The 20,092-nt window shown below is 54.4% G+C and overlaps 1 protein-coding gene across 3 annotated transcripts; it reads right to left on the reverse strand.

Annotated features, from left to right (window-relative positions):
* Positions 1–30: 30 nt before the first annotated feature.
* On the reverse strand, positions 31–12,516 carry LOC123373262 (mitochondrial uncoupling protein 2). 3 transcript variants are annotated; one of them, XM_045022169.1, is made up of 8 exons: positions 12,368–12,516; positions 11,357–11,495; positions 6,380–6,620; positions 4,734–4,941; positions 3,648–3,842; positions 3,108–3,209; positions 2,115–2,295; positions 31–1,075 (listed from the first exon to the last, which is right to left on the reverse strand). In XM_045022169.1, the coding sequence occupies exons 3-8, from the start codon at positions 6,503–6,505 to the stop codon at positions 961–963; spliced, it is 927 nt and encodes a 308-aa protein (XP_044878104.1). In that variant the 5' UTR covers positions 6,506–6,620; positions 11,357–11,495; positions 12,368–12,516; the 3' UTR covers positions 31–960. The 3 variants fall into 3 exon arrangements, with proteins under 3 accessions (XP_044878104.1, XP_044878094.1, XP_044878113.1); XM_045022159.1 differs by having other exon boundaries at positions 6,380–6,617; positions 11,341–11,495; XM_045022178.1 differs by lacking the exon at positions 31–1,075 and having other exon boundaries at positions 2,111–2,295; positions 6,380–6,617; positions 11,341–11,495.
* Positions 12,517–20,092: the final 7,576 nt, after the last annotated feature.

Raw genomic sequence — 20,092 nt, forward strand, 5'->3', positions numbered from 1 at the left:
CCAAAGCACGTTCACACAAGGAGCAGGTGATGAGTTTGACTCCAGCTTTATTGTAAGACACAAACACGCACCTGCTGTCCCCTCAACACAGTGTTAACAGCAGGAAACTTGGGGGCCCAACATTCTCTCCATTTAAAATTTTAAAAAAATAAATAGTTACTAGGACTTAAAAACCCCTCGACCTGCCTGACCCACCCTCCCCAATTTCCCAGCATCATTGCACACGAATCCTTCCTCCTTGCTAGACCTGGGAACAGCTGCTACATAAAGCTCTAGGCCAGAATTTTAAGATGTTGGTGCCTAGAAGTCAGGTCCCCTAATCTATATTAAAGGCATGAAAATCAGTGGCTTGGCCTTCAAAAGGCACCAAGAATCTGCCCCTTCCCCTGAGGGGATGGGAGTTCAGAGCCCTGCAGCTGGGAAAGTCAAGCACTTGTTTAGTCACCGAACTGCAGAGTAAGGCAGCCTAACGTTCAGGCCAGGCCCGCAAGTCTGAACACGCTGGCGCTAGTGATTAGCCCTTGGAATGATCCATCAGGGAAGGATCTCACTCCCTGGCTGAGGGATTTACTGCCAGGTACCAGACTGCTGGCTGCCGCTACGTCCCAGCTGCTAACTTCAATTCCTGTCTCTTGCACTACAGCTCCAAGGGTCTCATCAGCCTAGATCCATCAGATCTTGGCACGGGGGAGGGGGGAGCAGGGGAATGGTACATCTGGAAGAAGCAAACTTGCCCTTAAAAAACATAAACCCCCAATTTAAAGGGTCAGCACTCCCAGGGCAGTACAGCTGCAGCCCTTCCCCTGCAGGCCCAGCTTCGTGCCAGAAGATGAGCAGAAATAAAGAGATCAGAGACTAGAGGCCGACATGTTAGCAACTGGGGGCAGCTTGGACGAGTCCGGAGACGGTCAGTGCTAGTGAGGGCTCGTGCCACCTCTGCAAACTGCACCCACGGCAGGCTCAGAAAGGGGCCTCCCAGGGGCCACGGGCAGCCATCATGGCGCGTTTCAGCTGCTCGTAGGTCACAAACATCACCACGTTCCAGGATCCCAGCCGCAGGAACGAGGGCATGAACCTAGAGCCAGCAAGAGGGAAGAAGAATCACAGCTAGTTCTGTGGGCTGAGACTGCTCAGATCTCTGCCTTTGGTTCACTCTCCCCCCCAGGGGACACCCCCAGGAGGAGATAAGCTAGCGAGAGTGATGCTGATGTGCATTAAAGTGCTTCTTCCGCAGGGAACTGGACACCTGGATTTAGCCAGATCAGTCTCACCTACGTGTGCAGTTCAGCTGCAGACAGACTAGAACAGGGGGGGGGGGGGGCTCCATGGATCTTAATTTGCAGGTCAAACAGGTTCAGTTTATAAGCAAGACGGTCGGAGTTTGCAATGCTGACAGCTAGCCTGGAATCAGAGTCAATTCCCTCTTTATAACCTCACCAGCAAGGAGGGCTCAGTTATTCCCTCTGTCACACCAATGGCAGCCCTTTGCCTCCAGGTGTTCGTGACCCAACTTAGGCTCAGTTGAAGCGTGCGAATAGGGCAGCTAGCACTCCAGCGGCTGGGCTGGCTCTGCTTGCTGTGGTTTACTCCTTTATTAGGGAATCAGCAGAGCTGTCCCTGGACCACACAGGAACAGATCTGCAATCAGGAAAGGGCCCTTCCTGCACATGGTTCCTTTGAAAAATACAACTGCCTCATCAACTCAGCCACCGGTGTCCAGATCCACCCCTGAAGGGCTGGTCATCGCTGGAAATGGATCCATCCTCTTCCCTTCCCCCTCCCAGTGCTCCTGTGGGTATCAGTTCAGCCCTGATGTGCTAGCCTGGGCCAGGGAGCCCCACACATGAAGCCACGGGCTTCAGATCCTCCAAGCAGAACCATTCTGTAGCCCCAAGTTTTAAAATCCCCCCCACACACACACTTGCGGCTTCCCTAGGCTGGGGTATTTTCACTTGCTGTCTCAGTGCAGAGCTTTGCCATGCACAGATCAGCTGCTGGGGCTCCACCTCAGAGGTGGTTGCATTTCAGTGGCAGGTGCAGGGATGCTGGTATGCCCAACAGCCCTACGTGAGGTCGCTGGCATAGAGCTCCTATTGCTCGGATTCGCTACTCACCCCTTGTAGAAAGCCATGGGCCCCTCCTGCCTCAGCATGGTGAGGGCACAGCTGACGGCACTTCCATAGTGGCCGGGGGCAGAGTTCATGTATCTGGTCTTCACTACATCGACGGGGGAAGCAATGAGCGTGGTGCAGAAACCGGCCCCGAAGGCAGAAGTGAAGTGACACGGGAGGTTATCTGCCAGACAGGAGAGGGGACGGGTGCCTGAGCATGCATGTCAGTAACCTGGCCCACAGCTGCTCGGGGGCTAATCTAGCCCCACTTGCCAGAGCTCACTAGGGGACAACACGCACCATGAGGCTGGGCAGCACACCCTGGGGTTTCTGCTTTGCAGGGGGAGAACCCTGACCCCCTCCCTCCTGGCACAGGCCCGCAGGACTTTCTGGGATCCTGTCCAGGAGGCAGGCAGCCCTACATGTCAGCTCTATGGGATCTCCCAGCAGGCTGTCACACAGGCCAGGCTAGATCAATGGATCTGCTGCTACCTAGATCCACCTGCCATTGTCCCCTACACAACAGCCAAGGACTGGCTCCACCAGCCCCTTGTGGCCTGGGAATATTTCTCACTCCCCCCTCAGAGCCAGCAGCAGTGCCTCTATTCTGGCTGTGCAGGGGAGAATAAGCCAGGCACCTCTTCCGGCCAATGCAATAGGAGATGGGTGGGTCATTCCATCTGTGCAATATTTACAGTGCCTGAGTAAAGCCGACTGATCTTCCAGCCATTGCTCAGTGCAGGCAGGAACACGCTAGCAGACGTTACTCTGGCATGACTTCCCATCTCTCACTCAGGACTGTCGCAATCTCACTGTTTAGGAGTCACGTTCTCAGTCAGAATTGGGTCTGTATGGATCTAGTCCTGGATGGCCTTTAGCCCCCTCACCGCCTGGTGAAGTCTGAACTGAAAGCACTCAGCAATCAGACACAAGATCAGCATCCTGCACTGGCGAGCTGGAGTTAAGGGACCCTGCTGAAGCAGGCCTGACACCCACCGGTCATGAGGTTGTATTTGAGCAGCATGTCCTTGATCAGGTCATAGGTCACCAATTCCGTGCAATTCACAATCGCGTTACGGGCCACGTTGGGGGATGTTCCTGTAGAACAAGGAAACAAAAGTTGTCAGCGAAACTGACACTCTGGGTATGTCTACATTGCGTAAGCTCACGGCAGCAAGACTCAGAGCCCAGGCCACCTGACTCAGCCAATGGGGCTAAACACAGCTGTATAAATGCTCCTAGGGTGACCAGACAGCACGTGTGAAAGATTGGGATGGGGTGTGTGTGTGTGGGGGGGTAAATAGGAGCCTATATAAGACCCCAAAATCAGGACATCTGGTCACCCTAAGTGCTCCCGCTCGAGCTCTGAAACCCAACGGGAATGTCTACACTGCTATTTTAGCCCCATAGCACAAGCCCCACTCGTTTGACCCAGGCTCCGAGATTTGCTGCCGCAGGGTTTTTGGGTAGCGTAGCCGAACCGGGTGTTGGTTTAGAACCAGCCCCTCCCACGCAGGGTTCTGGAACCACACGAACCTTTCCACAGCCCTTTGAGTCCCTCCTCCCTGGCAATGGTCTTATAGGCATCCATAGTCCCCTGGTATCGCCTGCCACCCTCCACTCGGGCCTGGGCCTGGAACCTCACTTTCACCACGTCCGTTGGCTGGGCAACGGCCACAGCCATCGCTCCTGTGGTACATCCAGCCAGGAGTCGGCTACCGATGCCGGCACCTAGTGAAGAGAGCAGGGAAGAGAGTGAGGCCAGAAAGGAAGGTCAAGTTAACCCAGGGGAGCCACTGACTCTACAGAGTTTTAGCTTCTGTCCTGGGTCCTCACATGGCCCCCAGTCAGTGCTCTGTATCTGAGCCCCTTGCAATCTAGTGTCTCACCTCCCAGCACCTCTGTGAGATGGGGCAGGGCTGTTACCCAGTGGGTGGATGTCACACCGGGAGCCTGGGGCAGAAGGAGGAACTGAACACTGGTCTCTCATGGCTCAAACTAGCCCTCTAACCACTGGGCTGTGCTGCCTCTCCACCCTTTCCTAGCCTGCTCTACGCCCAGGAGTGGAGCCCCTCCCCCACGGGGTACTGTTATCCCCATTAACCGAGAAACAGCAGCAGAGGCTGGGCTAAGTGACTCACCCCAATGCCACAGAGAACAGATCCCAAACCTCCTACTTCCCTGGGCCTTACCCACAAAGCCACCCTTCCCCTCAGGATGTTAGGCCCACACCAAACCCTCACGTAGCGACCGCTGCCGCCATCATGAGCAGCCGTGTGCCCAGCCGAGCCTCTACACGGCTCCATTATGGGCTGTCTAGAACAGCGCCTGTAAATACACAGGCCTCTCTCGGGACCTCCCGGCAGGTCCCAACTGCCACCTGACCCCAACAGAAACTGATTGCAGCACAGCTAAACCCACTGCAATGGCTGCACGGGAGACCCTCCAGGGCACATCACTGGGACTGAACCCACGACCTCTGGATGGAAAAGCATGAGCCTTTACTGCTTGAGCAAGAGGACCCGGCGCATTAGCCATAGCGGCAGTGAACCTTTACCCACTCCAGCCACCGCAGGGAGACCAAGGCCCACACCAAGCTACAGGAGGCGAACGGGCACTCACGCTCCGATCCCCTGGTGTAGAACTGCTTCACGGAGTCGTACAGCCCGATACGGACCGACGCAAAGCTCATCTGACGCTGGAGCCCAGCCACCAGGCCGTTGTACAGGCTCGTGGGACCTTCCGTCTTCACCATGGTGGCAATGGTGCCAAAGACACCTTTGTACCGAGCAGCTGTGGTGTTAGCTGCTGACTTCGTCTCTCCTTGGATCTGTACAGGAGAGAATGGGATGAATGGGATGAATAGGCCCTGGCCCAGCTCCCTACCCCAGCCCAGGAGCGGCCTGCGCTGAAGTGCGTCCGGATTCCCATCCTGGAGACCGGGGGCTTTTCTGCACCTTCGGGTCCTTTATTGTTAAAACATAAATCGCAAAACAAACAAAGAGCTGTGAGTTGGGGGGCTCCGGCTGCCTAATGCGCATCAGACAGTAGCACAAGCTTACAGCCAGAACAGGCCGTGTCTGGCAGCCTGGGTCTGGGCTGATGTCCAGTGCCCCATGCAAAGGGGCAGAGGGTTAAATTTAAATGAGCTCTGAAGACTCTGGGGGAGCAACTGTCCACCTGGCCCCATAGCAAGTGACACCCCCCCACTGCTAGCCTTGAACTATGAACGAAGCCCCATCACCCCAAATCTGGGCCGAGGGCAAAAGCCAGTCTCAGAGCCCCACCGACCCAAGCCAGGTTTGCACAAAGAGCCCAACCCAATTCACGTCCATAGAGGTCCAGGCAGCCCATCCCTCGGCATCCAGGAAAGCTGGCTCAGGGCTGGTCTACACTACAGGGGAAAATCGATCTAAGATACGCAACTTCAGCTACGTGAATAACGTAGCTGAAGTTGAAGTATCTTATATCGAATTACCTCCCGTCCTCACAGCACGGGATCGACATCCGCGGCTCCCCATGTTGACTCCGCTACCGCCGTTTGTGTTGGTGGAGTTCCGGAGTCGACAGGAGCGCGTTCGGGGATCGATATATCGCGTCTAGATGAGACGCGATATATCGATCCGAGAAATCGATTGCTACCCGCCAATATGGTGGGTAGTGAAGACGTACCCTCAGGCTTTAGACGCATCACAGCCGCTTCCATTTCCCCCCCTCCTCCAATGCAAGGGCCTCGTCTGGAGAGGCGCAGCGCTCCCCCCACTCCCCGGTGGCGGCGGGGCTTGTGGGCGTGCTCAGCGCTTGACAAGAAGCGCGCAGCCACTTGCAGGATCAGCCCCAGGGCCGGAGGGAAGAGCTGGAGGGCTAAACGTGCCCAGCTTAGCTATGCAATGGCTAGGGAGTGGATGGGACGAGCCTACCCGTTGTGAGAGGGGTACACACCAAGGAGGGGGCGGTACAAAGGGGTGTAACTAGGACCAATGGGAAGAAGGAAAACTCAGACAGTCAGCAGAAGCCTGTATTCGACTGTGGCACTACTGCCCAAGGAAAGCGGTGGCAGCACCATTGGTTGGGCCCATACTCTAGCACACTTACTGGAGTGGCCAGGGGCTGGCTGAGAACACACGTCGTTAGAGATTAAATACGAAGGCACGTCTGCCATTGCTCAGCAACGTGCAGTGACAGCAGCTGAAGCCACGTCAGCCACGAGGAGGCGGAGCTCAGCATGGGCCCCAGTCCCCTGTGCACACACCTGCAGAAGTTCTCACCTGCAGTCTGACTTTCGCCGTGTCCAGGGGGAAGGTGATCAGATCTGCGAAGCACGCGGCCGTCCCAGCCCCTAGGAACTTCACCGTGGCTGTCGGGGGGACATCGGTGGGCTTGAATCCAACCATTCTACAAGCTTCTGAGCGGCTCGGGAGAAGCCAAGTGACGCACGAGGAGCGGAAAGGAGGCGAGTTGCGTTCTGATGTAGCGAAGGGCAAGACAAACGGACTCTGCCCCAGTCTAGATGGGACAGAAACAGGAGTGGAAAATAGCGCTCTAAAATCTGGGTCACGCTTTCTACACTGCTTCCACCAAGGATCACCACACACATTAAGCAACATGCCACCCTTGGCATCTGGTTCTCCCACCACGGATACAAGTGACTCCCACGTATTCCAAGAGGAGATGCTTCTATCCCATGGCAGGAGATGCAGGCAGAAGGCTTTTGCCATTCGTAACACATTTTTCAGATGGGCAAATGGCGTCAGAATCAACAGCAGAGCTGAGACTGGCAGAGACAGGAAACCTGGCTGCACATTCCCTGCTCTAACCACTAGACCACACTGCCTTCTTGATTTGGCTTCCATGATAAACTTGGAATAAAAACACATGTATATATCTGGCATAGAGAGGAGTTAAGGCATTGCTGCTTAACTAGATTACTAGCCTGCTAGCTAAATTTAACCTATCCTGTGTGCATTTACCACCTCTAGGGATTTTAGAGCGACACCCTCAACTCGGGCCCACACCGAATACTGTTGCTTAGAGTTTAGGGTACTGGGCTGAAAAAGCCAGTACTCAGCATTGGTAGGTTTGTGTTTATCATCTGGGCCATGCAAGACCTGCCCTGAGCTATCCATTTCCTCGCTCTTGAGAGCAGGAGTTTTGCAAATGCTGCAAATAGGGAAGTTGTCACTAAGCAACCATCATGTGTTTTTAAAAAAAAAAAAAAAAAAAAGTTTTGGGGCATTGAAGAGGATTAGCAGGTGATTTCATCGCTAACCCAACCCCCACTCTGGGTCTGTCTGCTCAGGCTTTCATTCAACAATAATGACATTTTTATTGTTAGTTCCTTAAAACAGGAGGAGAGTTCTTCCACGTTTGTTTTTAGGAGACCATTGGATGCCAGACTGAGGTGCACAGCCTCAGTGCAAAGCCAGGGCGGAGGAGGCAGATGTGCTTGTAGGGCGGCATTCAAGATCCGGGGGTAACTCCCACACCCTGAAAGCTGGAGATGAAGGTGATTTGTTTCGCCAGTTGTGACTAACATTTCCCCATACAATAACATCACTAACCACCCCCAGCTAGATTCTAGAGGCTTGTTTTGTTCAGCTGAAAGACTGTTGTCCTAGTGACTGATGGGGGTAGATACAACATGCATCAGCCGAGCATGGAGCTCAGATCTGACTGGGTGCACCTATTGCTAGGCTGTGACCAGCAGAGAAACCTGGCTGCCATTGTCCAAGATGCGGTTGCCCCGTGGTGGTTAGACCGCTTTAAACACGCAGCCCTTCCCTCGTGGGACAGCAACCAATATAAGGGATCAAAACTCCACAGCTTGACTTCGCACAGATCAAAGTCACCTTAAAAAGTACAGCTACAGAACAAGCCTGGAAACTTCAGAGCGGTGTAGGCAGAACTCCCACAAAACAAGCACACACCAGTGTGAGCCTTCATTCTATCCAGGAGCACCAAACACATTCAGAGAGAAAAACTGGATTAACTCTGACCACGGTAGACCTGCTCCCCGCAGGGATCTGGTGGAGAAAGAAGCCCTACCAATGGGGAGCACGTCTACCGTGGTCAGAGTTAATCCAGTTTTTCTGTCTGAATGTGTTCGGTGCTCCTGAAGGGAGTCTGCTCGCAAAGCAGCCTGCTACAAGAGGAGGCAGTAGAAGATTCCTGTCCAGCAAGGGAAGGATGATCTTGTGGTTAAAGTGGTTAGGATTAGAAGTTTCAGTCTGGGCGCTATTCTCAGTTCTGCCAGAATAGTCACTTAGGATGAGTCTACACTACAGCTGGTGCGGTGCTCAAGGGCAGCACAGTGCTACTCGACCTAGTGCATTAAAAATAGCCTGGCCCCATCCGACACTGACCACCCACATTCAAACCTGCCCGACCTGCTACCCCTCCCCAGGGCCGCCCAGAGGGGGGGGCAAAGGGGGCAATTTGCCCCGGGCCCCGGGCTCCGCAGGGGCCCCCCCAAGAGAACAGCAGAGGCTCCCGCCTCCGCCCCTCTCCTGGAGCCTCGGCGCATCAAGCGCCGTGTCTCCGCAGGGGCCCCTGAGCCCCGCCCCGCTCAGAGCTGCGTGGTGAAGGGGCGGGGCTGGGAGCTCCAACTGGGCCTGAGCCCCGCCCCGCTCAGAGCGGCGTGGGGAGGGGGCGGGGCTGCTGCCTCCGCTCGGCGTGGAGCTCCCAGCCCCGCCCCCTCACCACGCGGCTCTGAGCGGGACGGAGCTCAGGCCCCCGCCGGAGACGCGCTCGGTAAGAGGCTGGGGCCGGGGCCGGTGGCGGGACCGGTGGCAGGGGGGGGGGAGGAGCGGGACCCGCCGGGGCCGGGGGCGGGGCCGGGGGGGGGGGGCGGGACCCGCCGGGGGCGGGGCCGGGGGGGAGGAGCGGGACCCGCCGGGGGCGGGGCCGGGGGGGAGGAGCGGGACCCGGACCCGCCGCCGCCGAAGCGCAGCCCGGTCTTCGGCGGCGGGGGGGCCCTTCTGTTCCGGGACCCGCCGCCTAAGGGCCCGGAAGGCCCGCGGCGGGGACACCCCCCCCGCCACCGAATTACCGCCGAAGACCAGGCTGCGCTTCGGCGGCGGTCCCGCTTCGGCGGTAATTCGGCGGCGGGGGGCTCCCGCCGCGGGTCTTCGGGGCACTTTGGCGGCGGGTCCCGGAACGGAAGGGCCCCCCCGCCACCGAAGACCCCGGGCCCCCGGAATCCTCTGGGTGGCCCTGCCCCTCCCTGCTATTTTTAGCATGCTGGCGCCAGTGGAGCTAGCACCAGTGCTGGGCAGCAGGCTTGCAGCTGCAGTGTAGACACACCCCTAGCCTCCCTGCGGATGGGGAAACCAACGTACTGAACTGGAACAACCTCTCACGGGTGCTGTAAAGAACAGTTCAGTCTAAAGTGCCCCTAAACAGGCATCAAAACAGATCCAGACTGAGGCACCTAGATAGAGTTGCAGTATTTAGACACAAATCTGAACATTGTGGCCTGTGAAGTGCTTTGAGAGCCTTAGATAGAAAACGTTACAGGTTGTTAATCCCTCACAGGAATGTCAGGGTTATTGTCCGTTATAGGGTTTCTTGTGTCTTCCTCCAGAGCACCTGGTACTGATCCATAAGCTAGTGTCTGGCTCCAGTAAGTGGACCCAATACTAGCCCACTCAGCTATGGCAATTCCTGTGTCCCTGAAAGAAAACCCTCCAGTGTCCCATACACATATAGGCATTTCTAGCTGTAGGACTAGTCCAATACAGATGTTATCCTGATGTTAGTGTGTATCCGAGTACAGTTTCTGCTGGCTGCATTTCCATGACCAATGCATGTCCTGTCCCAGAACCAAGCTGTAGACTCTCTCCCCCCTAAACAGAAGTTGATGTAGATGGGACCAGTGGCTACCCAGCTGTGAGGCCAGTCACAGATCTAGCAATCCCCTATTACAGATAAAACCTGCCTTTATCTTTATCCGAGCAGATCGCAGCAAACTGCATTTTAATAGTGTGTCCAAATGGACTCCAGCAGAGCTAGGACATGATCATGGTAACAGTTGGGTCCCAGAAGATCAAGCTGCCAGGTGACTGTTCCTGGCATGGCAGGAATTCTAGTGTTGTCTATGAGTGGGCATTTTTCCAAATCCCTCAGCACTGGCCTCGCTCTGCTCCTGTGGGTGCAGAGCCAGGCCAACAGTGAGTGCTTTTTTAAAAAGCATCACGCCCACATCTGTAGTTTTATAAAACTCTGAGAACCTCCTTTTGAAATACAAGCCAGTCCAGTGGAGAGAGCTGCAGTAGCAGCCGGCTAGTAGCCACCATGCTTGAGCACAATCGTAGCTAGGGTAGGACACCTCTGGTCCCAGTGTGGACAGGATCAGCAGTGGCCTTCACTAACATTTTCCTACATGGGTGGTGTTCCCCATTGTAACCACATCATGGCTGGAGAGGAGGCAACAGGAACTGAGAACTGTCACCCAGTCACCCTCCATGCAGCAGGGGTTTTCTTGCTGACATCTCTCTAAACGGGATAATTACCACCCCAAATAAATAGAGAAGGGCACCACTTTATTGCCTCCTGAAGTCGCTCTAGAAAATGGGGCTGTTGGTCAAGCTAGGATAGAACACATGGTCTGAGATCTTGCAGAAAGACCATCTCACAGCAGTAGAGACACATTTACAGCCCTCTAGTTGCTAGAGATTAGACTTTGGATTTATGGACTAGACATATTAAAGAGACTTCAAATCATAGAAATATAGAACTGGAAGGGACCTTGAAAGGTCATTGAGTACAGTCCCCTGCCTTCACAGCAGGACCAAGTACTGTCCCTCACAGATTATTTTGCCCCTGATCCCTAAATAGCCCCCTCAAGGATTGAGCTCACAACGCTGGGTTTAGCAGGCCAATGCTCAAACCACTGAGCTACCCTCCCTTCCTTGCAGTGTAAGGAATTAGAGATCAGTAATGCAGCCCTCATGTTGTAATCGGCAACTGCAGTCAGACCAACCTCAAACCTGGTTAGGCTGCTCGTGGTAGAGTTAGTTTCAGCAGGTGATCCGTGAGTAGAAATCTGTTTAACAATCCCAGCAGAAAGACTAGACTTTTAACCGAGCAGCACCTAGCACTTAGAATTTGGTTTTGCCCAATTTGTTTTATGAAATTAGTGCGCAGACTTCAGTCCCAGAGGCGAGAGCGCTACCAAATCTGTCAGATGCAGCCAAGAAGCATTACGGAAGACAGGGTATTGATGAGTTACCTTAGTCAAGTAATTCAGGAGGGCTGCTGTTTGATCAGGATTCTCTAAAGGCGTTCCGCTCGTCAAATTTGCTTAGTGCAACGACAATCTGATCCCCCTGATTTTCCATAGAAACTCGTTTAGAAACAAGACACTTGATAATCATAATCCTTATCCTGTGGAGGAAGAGGAGCGCACACATTGCAGCAAAGTACATTTCACAGGGTTACAGGTTTAAATATTTCAAGTATTCAAGATAGGACAAGGACGCAAAAGTGGCATCTGAACAGCGGCCAACATGCGAAGGAAACGTAATCCAGCATCACTCCGGAACCGCTGCGTATTGCTCTGCCGGAGACCCCGCTTGCATGTACAGCTCAATCAGAGTCAGTCCTCGGGTCAGAACCGGCTGAGACCGGCCGGGCACTGCAGCCGCCCGCAGGAAATCCCACCGCGGGGAATGCAAAAGCGGCTGTTCAGCCAGCATGAAACGCCAAGACAAGAAGCAGGGAAGCCCCGCACGCGAGTCTGGTGCCCCGGGTGGATCAGGGATCGCGGAGCAACACCGGTGACCAGGCATTTCCCGTGCAGGGCAAGTCGCGCCCAGCCGCGGTCCGCCAGCCTCGGGCACACGCGGGTGGGTCGCTGTGTCCCCTGGACGGCTCCGCTTTGAGAGCGGGGCCCGGCCCAGCCCTTGGGGCGTGAGGGCAGATGGGGGGGCGGGGGTCCTAACTCCCCTAGGCGCCTTGGGAAGCCTCCCCCCGGCCCACGCGCCTGGCCCAGGCAGCGGCCGCAGCACCGCGGAGCAGCTGGGCGCGCTCGTGCCGGCCCGGGGCAGCGCGTGACGCACCGGCAGCGCCGCGAGGAGCGCGCGGCGGCTCAGCCCGGGAAGCCCCAGGGAGCCGCCAGCCCCGCCCCCGCCCCGCGCGCTGAGCCCCGCGCGCCGCCCGGGCTCGGGTCTCCAGGGCGCAGGCAGCGAAGCGGCTCCCAGGCGGGCTTAGCCCCGCCGCGCGCCCAGCTGCGGCTCCCGCCCGGGGCAGGGACTGACCTGAGCCGGGGGAAGAGACGCGGCAGCAGCACCGATCGCAGAAGGAGGAGCCCGCGGGCCGCTGCCGCTTTATACCGCCCCGGGAGCCGGCGGGAGCCGCCCCGCCCCGCCCCCATGGCAGGGGTGTGCGCGGGGGCAGCGGGGTGCCCAGCACCGGGGGGTGCGATTCCCACACGTGCGCTGCCGGCGACCGTCTGACCCCGGCCCCACCTCCCGCCGGACAGGGGAGGCTGCCGGAGCTGCTCCTGATAGTCACCCTGGTCCCTGCCCTCCTCACCCCACTGATCGCCCCATTCCCTGCCTGCCCTTCCCCCACTGATCGCCCCGTTCCCTGCCCCTGTGTTACCCCCACCCCACTGATCGCCCCGTTCCCTGCCCCTGTGTTACCCCCACTGATCACCCCATTCCCTGCCCCTGTGTTACCCCCACTGATCGCCCCATTCCCTGCCTGCCCTTCCCCCCACTGATCGCCCCATTCCCTGCCTGCCCTTCCCCCCACTGATCGCCCCATTCCCTGCCCCTGTGTTACCCCCACCCCACTGATCGCCCCATTCGCTGCCCCTGTGTTACCCCCACCCCACTGATCGCCCCGTTCCCTGCCTGCCCTTGCCCCACTGATCGCCCCATTCCCTGCCCCTGTGTTACCCCCTCTGATCGCCCCATTCCCTGCCCCTGTGTTACCCCCACCCCACTGATCGCCCCATTCCCTCCCCCTGTGTTACCCCCACCCCACTGATCACCCCATTCCCTACCTGCCCTTCCCCCACTGATCGCCCCATTCCCTGCCCCTGTGTTACCCCCACCCCACTGATCGCCCCGTTCCCTGCCTGCCCTTCCCCCACTGATCACCCCATTCCCTGCCCCTGTGTTACCCCCACCCCACTGATCGCCCCGTTCCCTGCCTGCCCTTCCCCCACTGATCACCCCATTCCCTGCCCCTGTGTTACCCCCACCCCACTGATCCCCCCATTCCCTGCCCCTGTGTTACCCCCACCCCACTGATCGCCCCATTCCCTGCCCCTGTGTTACCCCCACCCCACTGATCTCCCCGTTCCCTGCCTGCCCTTCCCCCACTGATCACCCCATTCCCTGCCCCTGTGTTACCCCCACCCCACTGATCGCCCCATTCCCTGCCCCTGTGTTACCCCCGCTGATCGCCCCATTCCCTGCCTGCCCTTCCCCCACTGATCGCCCCATTCCCTGCCCCTGTGTTACCCCCACTGATCGCCCCATTCCCCGCCCCTGTGTTACCCCCACCCCACTGATCGCCCCATTCCCTGCCCCTGTGTTACCCCCACCCCGCTGATCGCCCCATTCCCCGCCCCTGTGTTACCCCCACCCCGCTGATCGCCCCATTCCCCGCCTGCCCTTCCACCACTGATCGCCCCATTCCCCGCCCCTGTGTTACCCCCACCCCACTGATCGCCCCGTTCCCTGCCCCCATGTTACCCCCACCCCACTGATCGCCCCGTTTCCTACCTGCCCTTCCCCCACTGATCGCCCCGTTCCCTGCCCCTGTGTTACCCCCACCCCGCTGGTCGCCCCGTTCCCTGCCTGCCCTTCCCCCACCGCCGGGGGCCGCTCAGCTGCCCCGCTAACAAGCAGCCTTTCCCTTCCCCAGCCAATGTACGTTGCACTCAGGAGGTGGCAGAATCGGTGCCCCGGCCGGGACCGGTGCAAAGCGCCTGCCGGGCTGCAGGAGCGATCCACGTGTCCCGAGCCCCGAGCCGGTGGGTGTGGGGGGGGGTGTTCCCCGGCTCAGCCTGGGCTGATTGGGAGACAGGGCAGCAGCCCCACTGCCCTAGCCAATGGGAGCGCAGTGCTAGGAAGGGATCCCCCCCCCCTTGTTGGGAGCAGGTGCTCTGATGAAGGTTAGGAGGCTGCTGAGGCAGGGCTAATGGCCCCACTCTGGTGCAGAGGTGGGGTGAGTGTTATCTGTCAGCACAGCTGAGTTGGCGATCAAAGGTTGCAGAGGGCGACTGGTGCCATGAGGTGACGCAGGCGAACCAGCTGGAAGCAGTAAGTCCCTGGCAGGGAGAGGTGAAAAAGACGCTGCTCAGCTATTCCCTGGGCTCTCCAGTGCTGCTGCTGAAGCCAGAAACTAACTGACCCTGACAGGGAATGTGGCTTGTCACTCTCTGGGTTCCTCAGGAGATCGGTCAGTTGGAGAGTTCAACCAACCAAGCGAAAATGAAAACATCCTGCAAAGAACAACAAAACAATAGCCAGGAACTTTTTGCCCTGGGGCTGGACTGGCTCAGAGGGCTACTAATGGGACAAAAAGCCTTTTGCCTCTACAGCACTGGTGCAGGTTTGGTGTAGATCGATAGGCACCCAAAGTTGCCACCATCTGCTGGCTACTCAGTGGCTTGTGCAGCGGACAAGTGCCCACCTCACCAAACCCACCCTCAAAGAATCCAAGGGACCTTAAGAGGTCAACTAATCCAGCCCCAGTAACGTTCAGGACCAAGTAAACCTAGACCTCACAGGTGTTTGTCCAACCTATTCTTAAACACCTCCTAGGGACACCACAACTTCACCTAGAGGCCCCAGCGAGATGGTGACATTCACCAAAGAATGGAACTGATATGGGGGATAGATGCTCCTTTGAACCAACCCTAGAAGTGGTCCTTTCCAAGTCAGCAGAGGGTGGTGAGGGAGGGGGTGTTGGTGGGAGGTGGTGCTTCTGCAAATGAAGCTTGCACTGCTGCTTCCCTTGTTTTATTGTTAAGTAGGGGAGTTCAGGCACTCTGGACCCAGCACTTTTCAGGAACATGAAATTCACTTGAAACCCCAAACAAAATGAAAAGGGAGGGGACAGAATGGAGATAAAGGACGGAGTAGCTGGCAGCCTGTGAGTTCATATTTCTGCTGTTATTCCAGATCCTCAGAGTACACTTCTGTTTCATCGTGAATTGTCTCCTTTATACAAATGCGGCACCGTAAACCAATGTCAACTCGAGTTCTGTGTGTAAAACAGGCACCAGAGGCAAAAAGACTAAAAATGACTAATAGTCTATGGAGACTTCCCAAATGTACCCTCATTTCTATACAATCCATCCTTGTGGGCTAAGAGCTCTCTGTTTTCCATCGGTCTCTCCAATTATAAAATGCACACACACTGTTCTTATTTCTAGACTCTGCTTTCGGCTGAGTTTCTGTTGCTCAAATAACCCTTGGTCAAAACAGTCATAATCTGATATCATCCAAGTGGAGACGATTTATGTGCTCACACACTTTCCCTGTTTAAGAAGTCTGGGAAAGATCTGTTTCCAGGGGATTGCTGTTACAGAATTGCCTGAAAGATGGAGGTAAGATTCTGTTAGCCATTTAAAATGATTTGTCTCATGCTAAGTGAGACACAAGCAAGAAGTGGAGGCTTATATTCAACTGACTGCATCCTCTTGATGCAGAAATGACCCCTGCTAAGAACTGTCCCTGAAAAACAAAATGATTTTGAGACATCTGTGAATCTTTTTATTGAGCTTGGACCAAAATCAGCCCTGACATAAAGGTGGAAGTCAATAAGAACTGCATGTGTTCGGCACCTGGTTGCTTTTTTAGATGCCTAGGTATGGATTTGGGTGTCTCACTTTAGACGCCTCGCCCTGCTCTACATCCAGAAATTGCACCAGTTTAACCAACTTGGTTTCTACATTCATTTAGTTGAATCCCTGCCAGTGTGGACACTCGTCAATCAGTTCGAGTGCCTTAGCTGCATTCTCCAATTTGAGACTATTGGCCTTTCCACCCAGTCACTAAGAACAGTAGCAATTGTTTTAATTACCTGAATCCTCAAAGGACTATTCAATCATGTGGATGTTCCAAGCTAGCTGCCTCAGTCCTATGAAATAGCCTGTCAAACGACTGCAACATCAGGACCTGATGAATGGGATAAAATGAACTGCGGTTTTCTGGTCCATGGATCAGTATTGTCAAGGTGAACAAGGGCTCATGAAGTCTGAGGCTTGACAATGAACTGCCCTTTGAGATGAAAGTCATTTCTTTGTGCTATTGTTTTATTCTCTTCCCTGATCCCCCAAAAGGCAGTGGTTGCATTTGAAGCTTCCCTTTACTACCAGAAGGGCTGGACAACATATAAGGCTCGATGCCATAGAAACCAGGAGATCAGAACCCCTCTTGAGTATTCTGGCTTCTTTTGCCTCTTCCTTTGAACTCTCTGCTGGGATTCGTTGAGGAATATTGGATTGGAAGGTTACTTCATTGTGCCTCAGCACAGGGAAAGGACTAGCTGACCTCCCTGCATTTCTCTGGTTCTATGAAAGTTGGGCGTAAGCAGAGTTGGGGTAAATTGTTTTTTAAAAAGGGTGAATTAAAGAATTTGCATTGAAACACACCCAGCAAAGTGCAGGGGAGTGATGGATTTAAAAAAACAGGCAACACTTTAAAAAACAACGGCACCTCATTCCACTTGAATTCCACAAATGGAGAAACTGAGGCACAAAGCAGGTGATTTGCCCAAAGTAATAGCACAGCACACAAGGGACTTTAACCCCTGCTGACCAGGGGTTACCTAGCGTCGATGGAGAGTAGCAAATGGAACCCAGGTCTCCTCACTTTCTGGCTCTGACCCAACCTCTACCTCAGAATTAGAGTTCTGATTGGCTGGTTGGCTCCTTTTTTAGGGATGTTGCCACTGTGGATCAACACCCAGAGGCTCACATCTGGGGACTGATCCCCCCCACTGCTACACTTTGAAGAAACCTTCTAAAAAGCATCACTTTGCTCCACAAGGGAAAGGGACCAGATCCCATCACATCTGTTAACTCCTCAATGCTTCTTTGAATGGTTTGATGCTATCTGTTCTACTGCTTCCCACCACTCAGAAGAGGGCATCAATAAAAGACACACTCTGGTGTGGCTTAATTCTTTAATGTCATAGTCATAGTCCAGTTAGAAGTAAAATTGAATGTTGATGTCTTAGAGTTTTCTATTGTGCCCATCATTGTAGTATCTACGGCAGTGGTTCTCAACCAGGGGCACATGTACCCATGGGGGTACTCAGAGATCTTCCAGGTGGTACATCTACTCATCTAGGTATTTGCCTAGTTTTACAACACGCTACATAAAAAGCACTAGCAAAGTCAGTAAGTACCAAGTAAAATTTCATACAGACAATGACCTACTTATACTGCTCTATATGCTATACATTGAAATGTAAGCACAATATTTATATTCCAATTGATTTATTTTATAATTATATGGTAAAAATGCAAAAGTCAGCAATTGTTCAGTAACAGTGTGGCTGTGACACTTCTTTATTTTAATGTCTGATTTTGTAAGCAAGTAGTTTTTAAGTGAGGTGAAACTTGGGGGTACCCAAGACAAATCAGACTCTTGAAAGGGGTACAGTAGGTTGAGAGTCACTGATCTAAGGCAGGGTCCACCTTTGAAAGTTATATGAGCAGAGCTCCATCGGTCAGGAGTATGAAGAAAACACCCCAACTGATGCCGACCTAACCCTCAGAGTAGATGCAGCTATGTCAATGGAAGAATGCTTCTGTTGGCATTCTGACTTGCATCCGAAGAAGTGGGTATTCACCCACGAAAGCTCATGCTGCAAAACGTCTGTTAGTCTATAAGGTGCCACAGGATTCTTTGCTGCTTCTGTTGGCATAGCTAATGTCACACTGGGAGATGGTGTTCCTGCACCGAGAGAAAAACTCCATCTGTTGGGTAGGCTGTGTCTGCACCAGGGGGCTGTGCTGGGCTAATCTTTATGTGTTATGAATTTCAGTGCTTGCAAAGAGCATGGGGCTGTTGGCTGTGGCTACAGAGCAGCTGTGCACGGAGGGTGAAATTCACCTCTGCGCAGTGAATCACCGCAGAGTATGCAGCTTGTATCCCACTTGGCCTGGAGGGTGCGTCCATCCCAGATAAGTGCTGCATGAGCCTTGTACTGACTGCACGGGGTGCTCTGCTCTGGCTGCAAGCTCGGAGTTAGTGTTGCTATTAGGTGTAGCTCAAGCTGGTGATTCTGATCTGCAAAGCCCTGTGTCATCTGGGATGTCATTTATTGCTCCACCGGGACAGTTAAAGGTGACCTGCGAAGGATGTTTTTAAGAGACTGACTGTGTGCCCCGTGTTGATCCTTTAGGATGTGAACCAAGGAGGCTGGAAAGGGGCCGGTGCTGCTGGAGAAGACTTCCCCAAATCACTCCTGTGAGCTCAGCACTGAAGGGGAAATTCAGCACAAGGTTTCTGCACCTGGACCGGGGTGAATTCCACGCCACTGCTCGGGTGGGGGCCTTCCTGCTGTAGCTGCCATTGTCTTTCCTTGACCAGAGCGATGCTGTTGCTTTGGTCTTGGATTAGTGCTTTTGTTGAAGCAAGTTCATTTGTCCAGCTCAGAAAGATGCAGTGTGAGCTGATCCCACTAGGATTCAAGCATTGGGATCATTCTAGGTATTTCTAACCCGAGGCTTAGATCCCTCAGCCGCCCCCTCTGGGTTTGCACCACAGGCCTTTCAGCATGGGCCAGATAGGAAAAAGAGAGAAAGAACTAAATCTGCCAAGGAAAAGACAGGAGACCTGCAACTAGATCCCATGGGGGCCGTCTGAGTCCTTTTATTACGCCATGGCTGCAAGGTGGCAATAACAATGACACAGCTTAATGGCCACTATTCCCCTGTGACACGAGTGATCCACGTGGGGTGGGCAATGTTCCTCCAGTAATCCCCTCTCAGTGCAGCTCCAGAACACTGACTAGTCTGCACTGCAGGCAGCTCGGGTCGGTGTCCTGCTGCAGATCCATCCGTGGGCGGTCGGCTCTGTGGGAGGGAGAGAGGAGCTAAAGTTACCCGTGTCTTGGTAGGCATTTCTTTTGTATTGATTTATCCCACTTCTGCACATCAGCTGAATCCTACAGAGACCAGAGATGGAAAAGACCTGGCAGGTCCCAGCTGGTTGGTCCTTTCACTGGGCTTGTTCCCTAAAGTCTGTTCATCGGTGTATAATCCAGTCTAAGGCCTTGGCTACACTGCAAAGGGTTTGCCAGTATAGCTGGGCCGGTAGACCAGCAAGAGAGTTCTTTTCCCAGTTCTCCAAACAAAATCAACTATACTAGGAACAGGACTTTTTTTTGCTGGTAAAACTGTATCTGTACGGGGGCTTTTGCTGGCCAGCAGTTTAGTTGGGAGGAGAGCTGGGGGCACTGGAATAAGCTATGCTGCCAAAACACAATTTTGCTGCATCCACACGAAGAGCGCTTTGCTGATCTAGTACGCTGGGATACTGATACCGATACCGATAAAGCCTCCAGCTGTTGGCTTGGCTCTGTTTAGCATAGTTATGCTAGCAATATTTCTACATGTGGACCACGCCTACCTTTAAACAACTTGAAGGACAGGCCTTCCACCACTTGGGAGCCAAGCTTGACCCTCGCTGTTAGGAAACCTTTCCTGATTTGCCTCCTACGTTTTCCTTGGTTTAATTTCATCCCCTCACTCACAGTTACCTGCTCCTCTCAGACCACCCTTGCCAAATCCTCCCCTCGGTGGTGTTATCCAGCTCACAGTAACATCTGAGCATCTCCCCACACCCCTGTGAGCTAGGGAAGAACTATCCTGGCGCCCGCAGCAGAACAGGGAATTGAACCGACTGAATCTCATTGGGTTATTTCTTTCTAGAGCTGTCAGGAAATGATTTTTTCCACTAGAAGATTTTAAAGGGGTTTTTTCCCTCCAAAAATTATTGTTTTGATAA

The sequence above is a fragment of the Mauremys mutica genome, chromosome 1 (assembly GCF_020497125.1).
Source record: "Mauremys mutica isolate MM-2020 ecotype Southern chromosome 1, ASM2049712v1, whole genome shotgun sequence".
In the NCBI taxonomy this organism is placed as follows: Eukaryota; Metazoa; Chordata; order Testudines; family Geoemydidae; genus Mauremys; species Mauremys mutica.